We start from the raw sequence: 19,346 nt of genomic DNA, 5'->3' as shown, positions 1-19,346 counted from the left end.
ATTTCATAGCATCTTTAAAGGAACACGCCGACTTTTTGGGACTTTATCTTATTCCCCGTATCCCCCAGAGTTAGATAAGTCCACACACACCCTTCTCATCTCCGTGCGTGCCGTACCTCTGTCTGACGCACCCACCGCTAGCCTAGTTTAGCACAAAGACTGGAGGTAAACGGCTCCAGCTAGCATACTGCTCACAATAAGTGACAAAATAACGCCAACATTTTCCTATTTACATGTTGTGATGTGTATAGTCACAGCGTGAACAAATAACATGGTCACATGAGACACAGCCATCTTCTAACCGTAGACACACTGGGAACTATATTCTCAGAAGGCGAAGCACTGCTACTTCTGCGGAGTGATTTACTCCAGAAGTAGCAGAGCTTCGCCTTTTGAACGATGTGCGCTTTACAGTCAAACCAAAGTTTATTCAGACATCTTCAACATTTCTCACATTATCACAGTTTATTCGCTATAGTTTAGAGAATGGTAATAAATATGAGCAGAACTCAGTGGATATTTGACTGGTTTTGTCCGTCCTTCTGTTAGACTGTCTCACACATGAATTATGTTGAATATCTGTCAGCTGTTAAATTTAACTACACAATTAGATAATACCAGTTTAGCTCAACCAATCACCAAGCAATGCTTCATTGTGTTCAGTCTGTGTGTAAAAAGAGCATTAGCAATTAAAGAGAAAACACACTTCAGCAAAACATGATCAGCTCAAAGTGTCCGAATCATTTTTGGTCCCAAATTGTTATGTTACAGGTAGTCACTGTACGAAGAATCTTTGGGTATAATATGTCACAGTTTACTTTATTTTGCTCTTCTCACTTACTTAAATGAGCTATAGTGTTCTGCACACACTAGTAAAAAATATCACAAATGATATCTGGTGTCTGAATAATGTTTGGTGTGATTGCAGGAGCCAGGCCCAGCGAAGGTGGCGGTGACCGGCTCAGGGATCCCAGAAGCGGAGAAGACGCCCGACTCCAGTTCCATCATCTGGCAGGAGGAGCTGCAAAGCAGAGAAGCGGACGGTTCCCAGACATGGAGCACCGGTGAAATTCCAGCTCTCGGCTCACCACTGCCCTCTACAGGTGCGGGGGAATCCACACACACATTTACCTGGCCAAATACCCACACTAGCACCATGAAGTCACTGGCTACGTTTACATGCAACCAAATAATCCATTAGTTATCAGATCGGCGGCTCAATCGGACTGAAAAGCCTTCATGTTAAACACCTTAATCGATCCGAATGAAATTTCGACCGGATTGAAAGGGTCGGTTTATTTATTTTCTAATCCGATCAAGAGAACATGTAAACACTTGATTGGATTAAAAACCGAAACTGAAAGGACGGCGCATGTGCAATGACGTGGAAATAGCGTAATGACGTCGAAATAGCATAATGACGTGGAAATAGTATAATGACGTAGTGTAATGATGTAGAAATGGTGTATTGACGTCGAAATATCGTAATGACGTAGAAATAGTGTAGTGATATAGAAATGGCGTAATGACGTAGAAATGGCGTAATGACGTGGAAATAGCGTAATGACGTAGAAATATCGTGACGTAGAAATAGATGGCGTAATGACGTAGAAATATCGTGACGTAGAAATTAATAGCATAATGACGTAGAAATAGCGTAATGATGTAGAAATAGCGTAATGACGTAGAAATAGATAGCGTAATGACGTAGAAATAGATAGCGTAATGACGTAGAAATAGATGCGTAATGACGTAGAAATATCGTGACGTAGAAATAGGTAGCGTAATGACATTGAAATAGAGTAATGACGTAGAAATGGCGTAATGATGTAGAAATAGCACAATGACGTCGAAATAGTGTAGTGACGTAGAAATATCGTAATAACGTAGAAATAGCGTAATGACGTGGAAATATCGTAATGACGTAGAAATATCGTGACGCAGAAATAGATGGCGTAATGACGTAGAAATATTGACGTAGAAATTAATAGGATAATGACGTAGAAATAGCGTAATGATGTAGAAATAGATAGCGTAATGACGTAGAAATATCGTGACGTAGAAATAGATAGCGTAATGACGTAGAAATAGATAGCGTAATGACGTAGAAATATCGTGACGTAGAAATAGATAGCGTAATGACGTAGAAATAGATGGCGTAATGACGTAGAAATATCGTGACGTAAAAATAGATAGCGTAATGACATTGAAATAGAGTAATGACGTAGAAATGGCGTAATGATGTAGAAATGCCGTAATGACGTAGAAATGGCTTACTGATGTAGAAATAGCGCAATGACGTCGTAGTGTAGTGACGTAGAAATATCGTAGTGATGTAGAAATAGTGTAGTGACCTAGAAACAGCGTAATGACATAGAAATGCCGTAATGACGTAGAAATGGCGTAATGACGGCGAAATAGCATAATGACGTAGAAATAGCGTAATGACGTAGAAATATCGTGACGTAGAAATAGATGGCGTAATGACGTAGAAATATCGTGACGTAGAAATAAATAGCATAATGACGTAGAAATGGCGTAATGATGTAGAAATAGCGCAATGACGTTGAAATAGTGTAGTGACGTAGAAATATCGTAGTGATGTAGAAATAGTGTAGTGACGTAGAAACAGCGTAATGACAGAAATTGCGTAATGACAGAAATGGCGTAATGACGTAGAAATAGCGCAATGACGTCGAAATAGCATAATGACGTAGAAATATCGTAATGACGTAGAAATATCGTGACGTAGAAATAGATGGCGTAATGACGTAGAAATATCGTGACGTAGAAATAAATAGCATAATGACGTAGAAATAGCGTAATGATGTAGAAATAGATAGCGTAATGACGTAGAAATATCGTGACGTAGAAATAGATAGCGTAATGACGTAAAAATAGATGGCAAAATGACGTAGAAATATCGTGACGTAGAAATAGATAGCGTAATGACATTGAAATGCCGTAATGCCGTAGAAATGCTGTAATGATGTAGAAATAACGTGATGACGTAGAAATAGCGTGACGTAGAAATAGTGTAATTACATAGAAATAGTGAGGTAGAAATAGCGTGATGACGTATGATGCGCGGAACGAGTGAACGTTTTGTATAGACCTTATGTAGCCCTGCCCCTTTTCAGCGCTAGGCTCGTTGTCGTCTGTCTTCCGGCCTGTATTTTCACAGTGATCTTGCTTTAAACATCGGCTTTAAACATTACAATCCTCTTGATAACTTTCGTTTACTTCACAATAAGTAAATCCACTTCACCAGCTAATTACTCCTGGACAGCGATGCCGTAGAGATATACAGAGCGACCACAAAAACGGAAGTTCAAAGACAATATTGTAAAGATGCTGCGCGCTTGTTTCTCTGGCGCATAAGGTCTGTAGGTCATGAACTCCATGATTTCCCCATTGCCCTCTGCTATAGGTGAGGGGTCGATGTTGAGCCGGTGCTCGGATCAGAGCTCAGTGAACGGTGATGAAGTGGATCGGATCGGGCTCCACCCGCTCTCTCCCACGGGCAGCTCCTCGAGCCGGCTCAGCGCAGAGATGGGGGGTGTCCCACGATGCCTTTCACCTGCTCCCAGCGACCCCTTCCCATCATGCAGCAGCCTGCTCTCCAACGGCTCACACATCAGCGGGTCCATGAGCTCGCTGGACTCGGACGCCAGCACCGAGAGCCACCCGAACGAAGCCCTCGCACGCTCACACCGAGCTCTGCCCTCCCGCAAACCCGAGAAACGCAGCCGACTCCGCAGTCCGGAGAGACAGGAGTGTGTGTTCAGCTCGGAGAGACAGGAGTGTGTGTTCAGCTCGGAGAGAAGGTGAGTGCAGGCCATTCTCCACATCAATGCATCTGTAATAAGACGGGAATGCAAACAAACTTCCTTCCTTTCATGCATTACACAGTGCAATATTTAAGGTTCATTTTGACCCGGAATGTTTTTGGTGTTGGAATTTATTTAATTTTTTTCAAATTGAGTGTTTATCAGAGGGGTCCAAGGCCCCAGGACTTTTGTCACACTTGACCCACGAATACACACACAAAATTGAATAGATCCGAGGAGTTTTGTGGTTGAAATTTAAAAAAGTAACAAATCCTTCCCTCGCGGGTCAATCTGACCCCATTAGGAATGAATGGAGTGCGAGGAATGCTTCAGTACACATAGAAAAACCTAAAAATGCTTAATTCAAACTAACAATGCTAAAGCTTTGCCAATTATTATTATTATTATTATTATTATTATTATTATTTTTTTTTTTTTTTTATTTTTTTTTTTTTTTTCAAATGTCTACATGTGTATCTGAATGCACACTGAAGTGAACTGACTTTAGGACCCAGCGGAACAGCTCATTTGCTCCATAGAGATATAAGCCCGTCTAGAGTCATGAATTATCATGTTATATTATTATTATTTTTCCACAAGAGGTAAAGATATTAAAAGATAATTTGGGCTGAATTAAAAGGTTTAGGCATGAAATTGTGAGTTGTTTTGAATTTAAGTTGAAAGAATGTGAGGAATGTGCATAAATTACTATTTATTGATTATTTATTGATTAAATCTAGTAATTTAAAAGTAAAAAAAAAAAAAAAAAAAAAAAAAATCTCCCAAAAATATTGCATTAAAAATAAAAAAAATATTATCAAAAAGAAAAAGAAAAAAAGTATAGTTTTAGGGCTTCGGGAGGGAAGGGGTTTGGAGAGCTGCGGGATCAAACCACATGCGCCTTATCAGGCCAAAAAGTGTTTAGCAACATGATTTTGAGATGGAATGATGGAGAGCATGATATCATTAATGTTGACGGTAAACACCTTCAGGAAACATTATTGCTGCTTTGGGGTTTTTTATACTGTCCTTAGGAACAACATAAAATACTGAACAATTATTTCTTTTTTTACTCTATTTTTAAACAAATAAATGCAGCACAAGAGACTTCTTTTAAAAAAGCATTAAATCAACCACAAAATCATTATTATATTATTTTATTGTAAATTATTCAAATATATTATATACAATTTATATTTAGTTTATTTTAATTTTAATATTTTAGTGTTTTTTGCTTTTGAACACACTCCTTTAAAAATAAATATACATATTAAATGCCAAATTAAATTTACCATTTGAAAAATGACCGGTAACAGGACTATAAAATAAACAGTGCTTGAAGGTATCAAGTATTTAAAAAATATACAATAAAATAACGTATTTTATTTAATAAAAAAAAATATATATATAATTAAAAAAACATATCAACATATGTAATAAATTCTAATTATAATAGGACAAATTAACAACTAAATCACTTAACATAAGTTATTAAAATGATTTTAGTTACAGTTATCAGTACAGTGTTTTATTTTAAAACTCACAAATACCATCACCATCATTTAACCTTCCACATTATGTACGTAAGAATTAGTAAAAAAGGTGTCCATATTTTATCAAATTCATCTGCTTTTCCTCTTATTAACTGTCAGTTTTTCCAAAGCAAGATGACAAGACATTGACAGAAGGAAGAGCTCTGAGTATTTTCCATGTTAAATGACACGTTTACAACTAAATAAACAGGGAAAATACTTTTTTTCTGTTTATTTTTTTCTCCCATCATCCCTTTGAGGTCTCACGCAGCATCTCTGACGCACTTCTCATTCGAGCTGAAGAATTCATACAGACAGAACCAAACGCTCTCTTCTCTGGTTTAATTTGGGTTTATGGGAATTGTGCCACGTTTTACCCAGTAGCCAATGAGACTGTGAGCAGTCATGTGACAGAAATACCTCACCGACTGGCTTTCTTGTCTCCTTTTAAGGAGGGCTGACAATGTGGTGCAGATCCCAAATAAGGGCAAAATTTGAAAAAAGTCTTTAATATTTTCTGACATCATTTTGTGAACTGAATTCATGTCTGTAGTTCGGGAAATGTTTGCATATGTGGGGTCATCAAAACCAGGAGACACATTTAAACCCCTTCCCAAGGAATATATCATTTTATATGCATCATTATATACACTGCAATTCACTTTTTTTAAATAAGGAAATTAATACTTTTATTTAGCGCATTAAATTGATCAAAAGTGACAGTAAAGACATTTATAATGTTACAAAAGATTATATTTCAGATAAATGCTGTTCTTTTTTAACTTTCTATTCATCAAAGAATCCTGAAAAATAAAATGCATCTCTGTTTCCACAAAAATATGAACTGTTTTCAACACTGATAATAATCATAAATGTTTCTTGATCATCAAATCCTCATATTAGAGTGATTTCTGAAGGGTCATGTGACACTGAAGACTGGAGTAATGATGCTGAAAATTCAGCTTTGATCACAGGAATAAATTACACTTTACTATATATTCACATAGAGAACAGATGATTTACATTATAAGAATTTTTTTCAATATTTATATTAATACCTCGCCAAAGGCCATCATGCGTGTGGCCGCATTCAGACAACATGTGACATCAAGAAGTGAATTTAAATGCAGATCTAAGCTTGAAGCTTCTGGCCTCTGAGGTTGTGTGTGAAGATCTGCTGGTGTTTCTGCAGTGTGAGCGGGCGGGCGAATGTGATCGAGAAGCTGGAGGCGCTGGAGCTGGAGAACGCCGAGCGCATGGACGAGGAGCCGAGCGCTGGAGGCCGACAGGGACGCAGTGAGACCAGACGCTTCACACGCGAGGTAATGCTCACCGAGAGACCGTGGTGGGCTGATCATGCACTCACACAAGCTCTTCACGGGTCATGAAACCCCGGTCTCAGCTAGAGGTGTGTGTGTGGGGGGTGGGGGGATCGATTCTTAGATGCATCGCGATGCGGACGTGGACGACTCTGAATCGATTCACAAACGTCAAAAATCGAGTTTCTAACAACGTTATATTGACGGAACGCAAAAGGCGGAAAAAATGCAGAAGCGCTCGGCCCATCTGTGGACATACCAGATACGCATGACACCGAACACAAACACTCCTGAGTGTGATCTCACAGCGGCTGTCATAGGACATCAACACATGCTGGCATGAATAATTAAGCGAGGCGTCTTCTCATAGGATATGGACACGCAGTCTCATGAATAATTATGAGGCGCTGATGAGTCATCGATGTTCTGTAGGTGTAAGAGAAGCAGCAGATCCTGTGACGTTTACTCAATGAAACACTTCAACCCAGAAGATGAGAAAAGCACAGGAAGAGCTCAAAATTAATTTCAAATTTCATTTGAATATGAAAGTGGCGCACACTTAGGGTTTGAAGTTTAATAATCAAACACAAAATATGACCTAATGATTTGTTGTTTGAGAACTTTCTGAACAAAAACAAATAGTCTTATTAGTCAGAGCCTCTGTCGTCCGGCTGGAGCTGCAGCGTCTCGCCAGGCACTTCCTGTTTTCACCTTCCCAAAAATAATTATTTCTTATTTCATCCCAGTGCTGCTCGTCCAGACTCATATCTCACACACACACACACACACACACACACACACACACACACACACACACAAGCACACTCACCCATACACACACACACTCACACACAAGCACACACGCGCACAAGCACACTCACGCATACACACACACACACACACACACACACACACGCGCACAAGCACACCCGCACACACACTCACTCACACACAAGCACACATACACACACGCACACTTGCACACACACACACTCACACATACACACACGCACTCACAAGCACACGCACAAGCACACACACACGCACTCACAAGCGCACACGCACAAGCACACACACACTCACACAAACACACAAACACACGCATGCACAGGCTCACTCACTAACGCACAAGCACGCATGCACACACAAGCGCACACACACTCTCTCACATGCACGCACACACACTCACAAGCACACTCACACACACACACACACACACACACACACACACACACTCACACACAAGCACACTAACAAGCACACACACTCACACACGCATGCACAAGCTCACTCACTAACGCACAAGCACGCACACACTCACTCAGGCATGCACACACAAGCACACTCGCACACACACACTCACTCGTACACACACACACACACACACACACACACACACACTCTCAAACTACCACTAGTAAAAGCTCACCTTTTGTTTCTGTTTCCACTTACGCAGGTTCAGTGGTTTTCCACAATGTGAGCAATAGAGATTTTGATCAAGCCTCTTGTTTTTGACATTTTTCAGTGATGGTATCTTCCGTTCGCTGCGTGTGTGTGTGATCAGTGAAGGAGCACAAACACCACTTGTTTCACAGGCCAAACCACTCTGAAAAATAGCACAGATTATTGTTGCAAGCGAAGGCGTTCGTCAGTGTATCAGAAGCTGAATCTACAGTGAGGCCGAGAGCCCAAGTCTGTCTTCGCTGCTTTCAAGGTCAGCTCAGGGTTTAGATGCGATGCTGGCGTGTTCTGCCTCATTCTCAAGGCCACTGAAGAGCTGTTTATGAAGCTTCTCGCTTGTGGAGGTCTGTCAAATATTATTCTAGAGCATATGGACATAATTACGCATTTATATCCAGGCAAGCTGCTCCGATATGAGGCAAAACATCTTCAGCGAATGGATAAACATTTCCACACTCTTGAATAAAACTGTGCTTTCAACATCTGGTGCAACACTCAAATTATAGTTTTTAATGGGGTGTTTTAGGGATGCATATATCAGTGCCATATCGGTTATCATTATCTGTTAACATTAGATAAATATTGAACATTTAATTGTGCATGCTTGATTCCCATATTTTTACATTTAGATTAACTTTGCCATCATTTAATGCTCACTTTAAGTTAAGCTATAAAATGCTAATTTAATTAGACTCATCTTTTGGAAAATATTAGCTTTTACTATTTTATTTTAAATGCATTTAGACAAATGTAGACAACTGTTCAAAAGTTTGGGGTCAGTACAATAAAAAAAAAAAAAGAAATTAATACTTCATCAAGGACACATTAATTTGATCAAAAGTGACAGTTAAGGCATTTATAATGTTACAAAAGATTCTATTTCAAATAAATGCTTAAAAAATATGAATGTTTTCAACATTGATAATAATGATAAATGTTTGTTGAGCATCAAATCATCATATTAGAGGGATTTCTGAAGGATCATGTGACACTGAAGACTGGAGTAAATTCAGCTTTGATCACAGGAATAAATTACACTTTACTATATATTCACATAGACAACAGATGATTTACATTATAATAATATTTCACAATTTGTACTGTTTTTTGATCAAATAAATGCAGCTTTGGTGAGCAGAAGAGACTTTTATTAGTTTTCAGACGTAACATAATAATTGCAGTAATTATTGAACTAATTATTAGGGATGCACAATATATCGGCCACCATGTCGGTATCGGACGGTATATGATCATTTTTAATGTTATAGTTATCGGCCCAATAAGAACATTTGTCTGATATATTAAAGCCGATCAATAATGTATTATCTCCTTCAGCTGAGACTCTTCAGATGCCACTGTTCAACATGATGGGTTTGAATTGCTTGAAATATGATTGAATCACTTCAAAAAGGAAAATAGAGTTCAGTGCAACATGTGTCTGTCATATCGGCTACATAACATTATCATGAGAACCTCATCATTATAATTGTGTGATTGGGACAAGATGAGACTTTTGTTTTTGTAATCAGGCTCTCAAAAATAATATACAATTTTGGATTTAGATTTATCGGCCAATACATCGGTTATCGGCTTTCAAATATGAAGAATTATCGGTATCGGCCAAAATGTTGAAATCAGTGCATTCCTACCAATTAGTGACTTATAGGCATCGACACACTTTTAATATCAGTGCATCTCTAGTTTTCTGGGTAGCTGCTTAACATGTGATGTTGCGTTCGCCTAAAACGTTTCTCAGTATTGTTTGTTCCCCGTGTTTCAGGAGCAGAAGACGGACCCGGCGCAGGGTTTAGACTTCTATCACTCCAGCCTTCCTCCTCTGAGACGAGCCAAATCCCTGGACCGCAGGACCACCGAGTCCGTCATGACCGTAAGACACACCCCCGTCTCTAGCTGGACGTCTGAAGGTCCACTCACGCCTGCTTCAGATCACATCAGTCTGACTCCTGAAATCTGGTGGTGTCGTGGACAGGAAACATGTCAGACTACACGCTGAAAGTCCACTTACTGTCCAAAATACTGTTAAAACCTCTTTCTTCCATCTTAGAAATATTGCCGGATTGCGTCCAGTGCTGTCTTTTACATTTACATTTAATCATTTAGCAGATGCTTTTTTCAAAGCAGAACAATAGAAGCAGTGAAACTAACAATAGGACAACAATATGTAAGTGCTATGACCCTTCCCAGTTTAGTCTAACGCAGTACATGTCATTTTTATTTTATTTTAAAGATGGGTAGATAGATAGATATAGAAGAGAAGGTGTTCGTATTAATGGATCAACTTTCCTTGTTGCTGAGAGGTTGATTAACACTTTTGTGTTTTCCCGTATTGATTATTGTAATGTCTTGTTAGCTGGAGGGTCAAAAGCTTAAACAAATTGCAGGTAGTGCAAAACTCAGCTGCTCGAATCCTTACTAGAACTAGGATCAGAGATCACATCACTCCCATTTTGGAGTCTCTGCGTTGGCTCCCCGTTTCTGATGCTTACAGACACAGCTTTACATAGGGTTGGCACCTCAATACTTGACCGAACTTTTAATTCCATATTCTCCAACGCGTGACCTTCGTTCATCTGAAGCTGGTCTTTTAAATGTTCCTTTAACTCGCTTACAATTGATGGGAGATTTTTCTTCAATAGCTCCAAAACTATGGAATTCTTTACCGATCGAGATATGGCAAGCAAACTCTAAGCATTTTTAAATCTTACCTTAAAACTAATTTTTTAGGGTAGCTTTTAATTGAATATTTGAATAAATGTTTCATTGTGCATTATTTTATACGGTGTATTTCTGTGTTTCTGTTAAAGCGCTTTGAGATGTACAGTTAAAAGCACTATAGAAAATGAAGGTTATATAAAGTGTGTCCTGCCACTTCTAAAGTTGTGTGTGTGTGTGTGTGTGTGTGTGTGTGTGTGTGTGTGTGGTGAATCTCTTCCAAACTCTCACAATTGCTCTGTTGTTCTCCGAGGTTCAAAGGTTAAAGAGAACATCAGCAGGATTTGGCTTGTTTTGAAGGGAAATATGGACTACTGTTTTGGAATATTTTAGTCAGCGTTTTACAGAGACTTCAGAGTTAGATGAAGATCACTGCTGTCCAAAACTCTCTTTGCAAATGTTTTATATATTGGACAGGCTACAAACACATTTAAAAGTCAATACCTACCAATTTTTCTATCTATTAATTAATTTAAAAAGCATTGACAGGCTATTATTTCTTAGAAAGAAAAAAATGAACAAAACTGCTTGACTCCCCTATTAATAAATTGAAGGTTTTGTCAAAAGACCATCATGCACTGTGTCTCTTAAAACAGATAATTCAACCATTTTTTGACATGAAGTTAGTTGAGGTTGTAAAATTTCAGTGTTGATTTCAGATGAATAATGTTTTCATCATCAACATTCTTTCACTAAAACGAAATAACTAAATAAAAACCAGTTTGTGATGACCGACTAAAACACACAATAACATTACTGAAAGTCTCCCTGTAGTCAATCATTTTATCCCTTAAATCTCATCTTTGATCACCAGAATTACATATTTAAATGTTTTTTTCCTTAAAAATAATGTCTGACGCAGAGGTAAAAAACATCCATCTAGTGCATTTTCACTTAAATTTTTTTTTAAAAAGCACCACATTAGAACACAAAAACACTTTCTAAGTCATATTGACTTACAGAAGTATATCTCATAACCTCAAAGCTCATGAGTGGTGTGTGTGTGTGTGTGTGTGTGTGTGTGTGTGTGTGTTTAGCTATTCTTGAGGACCAAATGTCCCCACAAGAATAATAAAACTTGAAATTCCCTACTTTGAGGACTATTGCTGGTCCTCACTAGGAAAATTGATTAATAAACATAATAAAATATGTTTTGTTGAAAATGTAAAAATGCGGAAAGTTGTGTGTGATGGGTAGGTTTAGGGGTCGGGTTAATGTGTGTGTGTGTGTGTGTGTGTGATGGGTAGGTTTAGGGGTCGGGTTAATGTGTGTGTGTGTGGGTGATGGGTAGGTTTAGGGGTCGGGTTAATGTGTGTGTGTGTGTGATGGGTAGGTTTAGGGGTCGGGTTAGTGTGTGTGTGTGTGTGTGTGTGTGTGTGTGTGTGTGTGTGATGGGTAGGTTTAGGGGTCGGGTTAATGTGTGTGTGTGTGATGGGTAGGTTTAGGGGTCGGGTTAGTGTGTGTGTGTGTGTGTGTGTGATGGGTAGGTTTAGGGGTCGGGTTAATGTGTGTGTGTGTGTGATGGGTAGGTTTAGGGGTCGGGTTAGTGTGTGTGTGTGTGTGTGTGTGTGTGTGTGTGTGATGGGTAGGTTTAGGAGTCGGGTTAGTGTGTGTGTGTGTGTGTGTGTGTGTGATGGGCAGGTTTAGGGGTCGGGTTAGTGTGTGTGATGGGTAGGTTTAGGGGTCGGGTTAGTGTGTGTGTGTGTGTGTGTGTGTGTGTGTGTGTGTGTGTGTGTGGTCGGGTTAGTGTGTGTGTGTGATGGGTAGTTTTAGGGGTCGGGTTAGTGTGTGTGTGTGTGATGGGTAGTTTTAGGGGTCGGGTTAGTGTGTGTGTGTGTGTGTGTGTGTGGTCGGGTTAGTGTGTGTGTGTGATGGGTAGGTTTAGGGGTCGGGTTAGTGTGTGTGTGTGTGTGTGTGTGTGATGGGCAGGTTTAGGGGTCGGGTTAGTGTGTGATGGGTAGGTTTAGGGGTTGGGTTAGTGTGTGTGTGTGTGGTCGGGTTAGTGTGTGTGTGTGTGTGTGTGTGTGATGGGTAGTTTTAGGGGTCGGGTTAGTGTGTGTGTGTGTGTGGTCGGGTTAGTGTGTGTGTGTGATGGGTAGGTTTAGGGGTCGGGTTAGTGTGTGTGTGATGGGCAGGTTTAGGGGTCGGGTTAGTGTGTGTGTGTGATGGGCAGGTTTAAGGGTCGGGTTAGTGTGTGTGTGTGATGGGTAGGTTTAGGGGTCGGGTTAGTGTGTGTGTGTGATGGGCAGGTTTAAGGGTCGGGTTAGTGTGTGTGTGTGATGGGCAGGTTTAAGGGTCGAGTTAGTGTGTGTGTGTGATGGGTAGGTTTAGGGGTCGGGTTAGTGTGTGTGTGTGATGGGCAGGTTTAAGGGTCGGGTTAGTGTGTGTGTGTGATGGGCAGGTTTAAGGGTCGGGTTAGTGTGTGTGTGTGATGGGTAGGTTTAGGGGTCGGGTTAGTGTGTGTGTGTGATGGGTAGGTTTAGGGGTCGGGTTAGTGTGTGTGTGTGATGGGTAGGTTTAGGGGTCGGGTTAGTGTGTGTGTGTGATGGGTAGGTTTAGGGGTCGGGTTAGTGTGTGTGTGATGGGCAGGTTTAGGGGTCGGGTTAGTGTGTGTGTGTGATGGGCAGGTTTAAGGGTCGGGTTAGTGTGTGTGATGGGTAGGTTTAGGGGTCGGGTTAGTGTGTGTGTGTGATGGGCAGGTTTAAGGGTCGGGTTAGTGTGTGTGATGGGTAGGTTTAGGGGTCGGGTTAGTGTGTGTGTGTGTGATGGGCAGGTTTAAGGGTCGGGTTAGTGTGTGTGATGGGTAGGTTTAGGGGTCGGGTTAGTGTGTGTGTGTGATGGGCAGGTTTAAGGGTCGGGTTAGTGTGTGTGTGTGATGGGTAGGTTTAGGGGTCGGGTTAGTGTGTGTGTGTGATGGGCAGGTTTAAGGGTCGGGTTAGTGTGTGTGTGTGATGGGCAGGTTTAAGGGTCGGGTTAGTGTGTGTGTGTGATGGGCAGGTTTAGGGGTCGGGTTAGTGTGTGTGTGTGATGGGCAGGTTTAAGGGTCGGGTTAGTGTGTGTGTGTGATGGGCAGGTTTAAGGGTCGGGTTAGTGTGTGTGTGTGATGGGTAGGTTTAGGGGTCGGGTTAGTGTGTGTGTGATGGGCAGGTTTAGGGGTCGGGTTAGTGTGTGTGTGTGATGGGCAGGTTTAAGGGTCGGGTTAGTGTGTGTGATGGGTAGGTTTAGGGGTCGGGTTAGTGTGTGTGTGTGTGTGGGTTAGGGTTAGTGTAAGGGGAGAATATACAGTTTGTACAGTATAAAAAACATTACTTCTACGGAGATCCTCACAAGTATAGCTAAACACACACGTGTGTGTGTGTGTTGCTCCGTCCAGCACTCTTAACACCCTGTTTTCCCTGAACTCAATACACAAATGCCTGTTTTGTTGTTGCTTTTGTCTGGAGCACTCAAGCTCTTCAAGAGTGTGTGTGTAAGTCGAGTAGTCCAGAGAGACACCCTGACGTGCGTCTCTGTCTCTCACCCAAGAGTGTTGAAGAACCAAAGTGCAGAAAACGCTTGTAGAAATGTGTAGAAGTGAGGCGAGCTGATGTCTGCTCTTCCTCTGATTATACTCATGACTGTTTCCCTCTTCATCACAGCCAGACCTGCTGAACTTCAAGAAAGGTTGGATGGTGAAGCTTGATGAGCAAGGCCAGGTAAGCTTGTGTTTCAATAAACAACAAACAGAAATTGATTAGATCTCACAGACGCGTAACGTTGAGGAATGAAATCCTGAATCTGAAACTGCTGGCTGATAAATGAATATTCACAATGTGTAAACAATGATTTTACCTGTGGTTTATACTTATATATTTTAAAAACAAATTGGATTGTGTAAAAGCAACATTGCAAATATTACTTTTTTGATAACATTTCCGAAAAGTGTGTCTTTCGATTAAGTCATGAGTCTTTTTTTTCCCCAATATTAAAATATTTTAGTGTTAATATTATTAGGGTTGCACCGATATGAAACGGATAATTTTTTATATTTGAAAGCCAATAACCGATATATCGGCCGATAAATCTAAATCCGAATTTTATTGGATTGTTTGTGAGCCTGATTACAAAAACAAAAGTCTCATTAATATCCACACAGTGCGGTAGCCTATAGCAAACCAGTGTACCATTCAAACTTTTAAAATTAATTTTACATTTGTGGCCAAATTTTTTTATCACAAATAAACATTGCCTTGCAAAGAAATAAAATAATGCCTAAATAATGCAAATAAAATAAAATAAAAATAAAAATGTATGTAATATGGATAAATAAAATGGAATCCTGGTCTATGTGCCCAGACAATAATGACATTTTTTTTTTTAGATGATTTCGAGTTTTTTATTTGTAACATATGATATAGTAAAGTAACAACACGACCAAGGAACATATGAGAGCTGTTTGGCTGAATATGATCATGATTACAAATGTTACAGTTCAATAAACAAGTAGTTAATATTAAATTACTTTCATTTTAGACGCAAAATGAGCTGTTTTTCTATTTCACCAACTAGTTGACAGCAGAACTATTGTGCATCTCAAAGCAACACTTGTTTTGTTACTGAATGATTCAGCGCTTCGAATGAATTGGTTGAATGAACGATTCAATGACTCCCTCATTAAGTGTCTTGCCACCACCTACTGGCGGTTCAATGTACTATAGTATCATTGCATTTTTTTTTTTGTATATTCAATAATTCATTTAAAACCTTAATCTCATAACATTATTATTGCTGTGTGAATTATTTAGTTTGAGCAAGTTCTTAGTTTTAAATGCATCATCTTTATTTCCTGAAGATGGGAAGCAGTTTTGATCGGTCTGTCAGCTCAAACGCCCGACTCAAAGCGTGCACTGATGCTGTTTAAAGGCCACGGCACACTTTGATTGCACTGCTTCAATAGGTCGAAGTTGAAAGGATAAAGCCTCTCAACTTTTTCCACACGCTCTTTAAAGGAGGATAAATGTCTTAAAAGCCAGACTGATGCAGGGTTGTCTGGGACCGAGGGCTCTGTGTAATTATCTGATGCGTTTCAGCTCTATATGTGTTATGATATATGTCTTATCTCTCACTTTATGCTTTTCTGTTTCAGTGGAAGAAGTATTGGTTTGTGCTGACCGATCACAGTCTTCGATACTACAAGGATTCTATTGCTGAAGAGGTAATTTATTTTTTCACCCTCTTTAGAGTTATTATATTTTATTTTGATAATCAGCCTGATTGCTGTAATTGATGACATTTCTCTCACTGAATGTCCACAGGCGTCTGATCTCGACGGAGAGATTGACCTCAGCACATGCTATAATGTTACAGAGTATCAAGCTCAACGCAACTATGGCTTCCAGATTCACGTAAGTCTGTCTGAAGATTATTCTTCATATTTTTAGGAACTTTTTGTTTTATGGACTTTATATTTTATTTTATGGACATTTTGTTACATTTTTATGGACTTTCTATTTTATTTTTTGACTTTTTATTTTATTAAATTTTGTTTTATGGACTTTCTATTTTATTTTATGGACTTTTTGGTTTATTTAATGAACCTTTTCTTTTTATTAACTGTGTTTTATGGACTTTCTATTTTATAAATTTTTTTGGACTTTCTTTTTTATTTCATTTTAATTTTATTTAGCACGTCACGTTACAAAGACGTTTTTTGTAGTTGTACTTGGTTCTGTAACTGAATTCTGGCGTACAAGCACTGCAGAGACCGATAGTCCAGTTGTTAGCCTTTGCATCTTTGGTTCTTTTCATTCTTCTCAACGGTTTTGAAATATTATTGAATCGGAAGGTTCTTCTAATCTTTATGTGCTCAATTTTCCAGACTCAAGAGGCGGTGCACACGCTCTCTGCCATGACCGCAGGAATACGGCGAAACTGGATCCAAGCAGTCATGAAGAACGTGCGGCCATCCACGGCACCAGATGTTGCTAGGTGTGTTTCTACACATTATATAGTCAACCAGAACGTTTTTTGTCTTTAACAGGGTGCAAGGTGCTTAAAGTACTTGAATTTGACTTTTTGAAAATTAAGTCCTGGAAAACCCCTTGAAAACAGCCATATTTACAAACAGGTACTCGAAAAGTGCTTGACTTTATTTAAATACAATATATATTTAATTTTATCGGGGGGAAAAACACAAATACAATCTTTTCACACAAAATTAACACTGCAGCTCATCTGTTAAACCCCCATCAAACTTTTTTTCTCCATACGAAATACACCAGTATTACAAATGAACAAATATAGCCATTATAAACTTTTTATTTAATATATATTAAACATGTGTAAGTTGAATTTTGGATACCTTATATCTGTGATTTGAGTTTGATATTGTTCGATAAGTGCGATCTCTGATAGTAGTCCTTGAAAACAAAAAAAAGTAGTGCATGAAAAGTCCTGGATTTTTTTTGTTTTTTACAGTATCTGTTCGAACCCTGCTTTAAAACATTTACATTTTGCTTATAAAATCTTTCCAGCCTGACGGTCGACCCAGGCTCGTTTGAGGGTCTCCCCCGGCCGGACCTCACTGCGGACTCCCCGTCCTCTGAAGCGTCAGTGGAGCGAGAAGCCGGAATAAAGAAGAGTCGAGCGAGAGAACGAAGGCGAGAAGGACGGTCCAAAACCTTTGACTGGGCCGAGTTTCGTCCCATCGCTCAGGCTCTGGCGCAGCAGAGAGCGAACGAGTCCGACTCCTTCCAGGCGGAGCTGAGCGAGAGGAACAAGCGGCGGGAGGAGCGGCGCAGGAGGTACGAGAGCGTCACCGGCTCGGCCTTCGATGGGAAGGCGGAGTCTGATGGTGTAGGCGTGGCCTCGGGTGAGGGTGTGGTCACTGGCGAGGCTCCGCCCCCATCCGGGGAGCGACAGCAGATGGTGGAGGACGAGATCGAGCAGCGCTGGCAGCAGGTGGAGAAGACGCCCATCAGGGACGAGAGGAGGGTGCCTTTGCCGTCCACTCATCCCAGCAGAGACACATCAGAGCTGGAGAAACTCGTGGAGAGCTACAAGAAAGGGGTACGGCATGCAGAACACAATGCACAAACATGCAACGTTGAAATATGGTGTGGTTTCAAACAATGGTGCGGGAAAAAAATTATTCGCGATTCTATCTTCAACCGATTTATATCGATTCACAAATTTCAAAAATCGATTTTCTAAAGTGTTAGACTTCTTTAACTTTGCAGAACTACTTAAAGTAATTAAAGTTATGAAAATCGGATGTGTATTTTAGATCGGTGCGTTCATTCTTAAAGGGAATGCTGCCTCATAAACTGTTGCCATTAATCTTAAAGGAGAACTCCGGTCAATTTTAACATTGAGCTCATTTTTTTGTAAATTTGGAGTGCTGTCAATACAGAGAACAACGACAAAAATCGGTGTTGCCTACACCGAGTTATTCTATTTTTAAAATTTGCACCCTGTTGACTTCAATAGGGCAAGTACTAAACCTGCTTTTAGCCTCTTAAAGGGTTAGTTCACCCAAAAATGAAAATTCTGTCAGTAATTACTGACCCTCATGTTGTTCCAACCACGTAAGACCTTCGTTCATCTTCGGAACACAAATTAAGATATTTTTGATGAAATCTGAGCCATGTCTCACTCCTCCATAGGCTTCTATGTGACCGAAACTTGCTGGCCCAGAAAAGTTATTAAAAAGATCGTTAATATAGTCCAAGTAACTCCAGTGGCTCAATCTTAAGTTTATCAAGCGACGAGAATACTTTTTGTGCGCAAAAACAAACAAAAATAACGACTTTATTCCACTGTTCATTTCCTTCTCTCTGGGCCTCGTAGTGTTTTTGCGCTGCGCGTCTGTGTTGCACGTCATCACGCATCACACACATGACCGGCGTCGGCCAATAGTGAGCCTACATGGTGACGTGTAACACAGACGCGCTACGCAAAAACACTACGCGAACCAACTAGAGGTCCAGAGAGAAGGAAATGAATAGTGGAATAAAGTCGTTATTTTTGTTTGTTTTTGCGCACAAAAAGTATTCTCGTCGCTTGACATACTTAAGATTGAGCCACTGGAGTCACTTGGACTATATTAACGATCTCTTTAATAACTTTTCTGGGCCAGCAAGTTTCGGTCACATAGCAGCCTATGGAGGAGTGAGACATGGCTCAGATTTCATCAAAAATATCTTAATTTGTGTTCCGAAGATGAACGAAGGTCTTACGCAGTTGGAACAACATGAGGGCGAGTAATTACTGACAAAATTTTCATTTTTGGGTGAACTAACCCTTTAACATCCTTGATGTGTCATTACAAGTGCACAGAAAATGTGAGTGATTCCTTCTGAGTGAACACGAGTGGATCTGACTGCAGTAGATGTGAAAGATATGTATAAAAATGATGTTATTTAAGCCAGCGCAAATCCCTTTGTTTACATCCTGTTTTCGGGTGAAGTCCAAAGTAGTCGATTGCCGAGTTC

General features: G+C 40.0%; 1 protein-coding gene across 12 annotated transcripts in view; it reads left to right on the top strand.

The window, feature by feature from the left end:
• LOC308707076 (myosin phosphatase Rho interacting protein) overlaps positions 1-19,346 on the top strand; it is a 69,642-nt gene that overhangs the window by 26,061 nt on the left and 24,235 nt on the right. For all 12 annotated transcript variants that reach the window (XR_014032127.1, XM_081393191.1, XM_081393183.1 and 9 more), the window contains exons 6-14: positions 929-1,103; positions 3,431-3,827; positions 6,555-6,684; positions 9,923-10,030; positions 14,514-14,570; positions 16,001-16,069; positions 16,170-16,259; positions 16,733-16,842; positions 17,388-17,922. Coding sequence is in view for 11 of the 12 variants with exons in the window: in XM_081393191.1 (XP_081249317.1) it covers positions 929-1,103; positions 3,431-3,827; positions 6,555-6,684; positions 9,923-10,030; positions 14,514-14,570; positions 16,001-16,069; positions 16,170-16,259; positions 16,733-16,842; positions 17,388-17,922 (1,671 nt within the window). In the remaining variant the exon portion in view is untranslated. The remainder of the gene's footprint in view (positions 1-928; positions 1,104-3,430; positions 3,828-6,554; positions 6,685-9,922; positions 10,031-14,513; positions 14,571-16,000; positions 16,070-16,169; positions 16,260-16,732; positions 16,843-17,387; positions 17,923-19,346) is intronic.

This window comes from Scardinius erythrophthalmus (genome assembly GCF_964197995.2).
Source record: "Scardinius erythrophthalmus genome assembly, chromosome: 18".
NCBI lineage: Eukaryota > Metazoa > Chordata > Actinopteri > Cypriniformes > Leuciscidae > Scardinius > Scardinius erythrophthalmus.
Note: the sequence above shows the minus strand (reverse complement) of the source record. Positions and strands in the feature narration are given on the sequence as shown.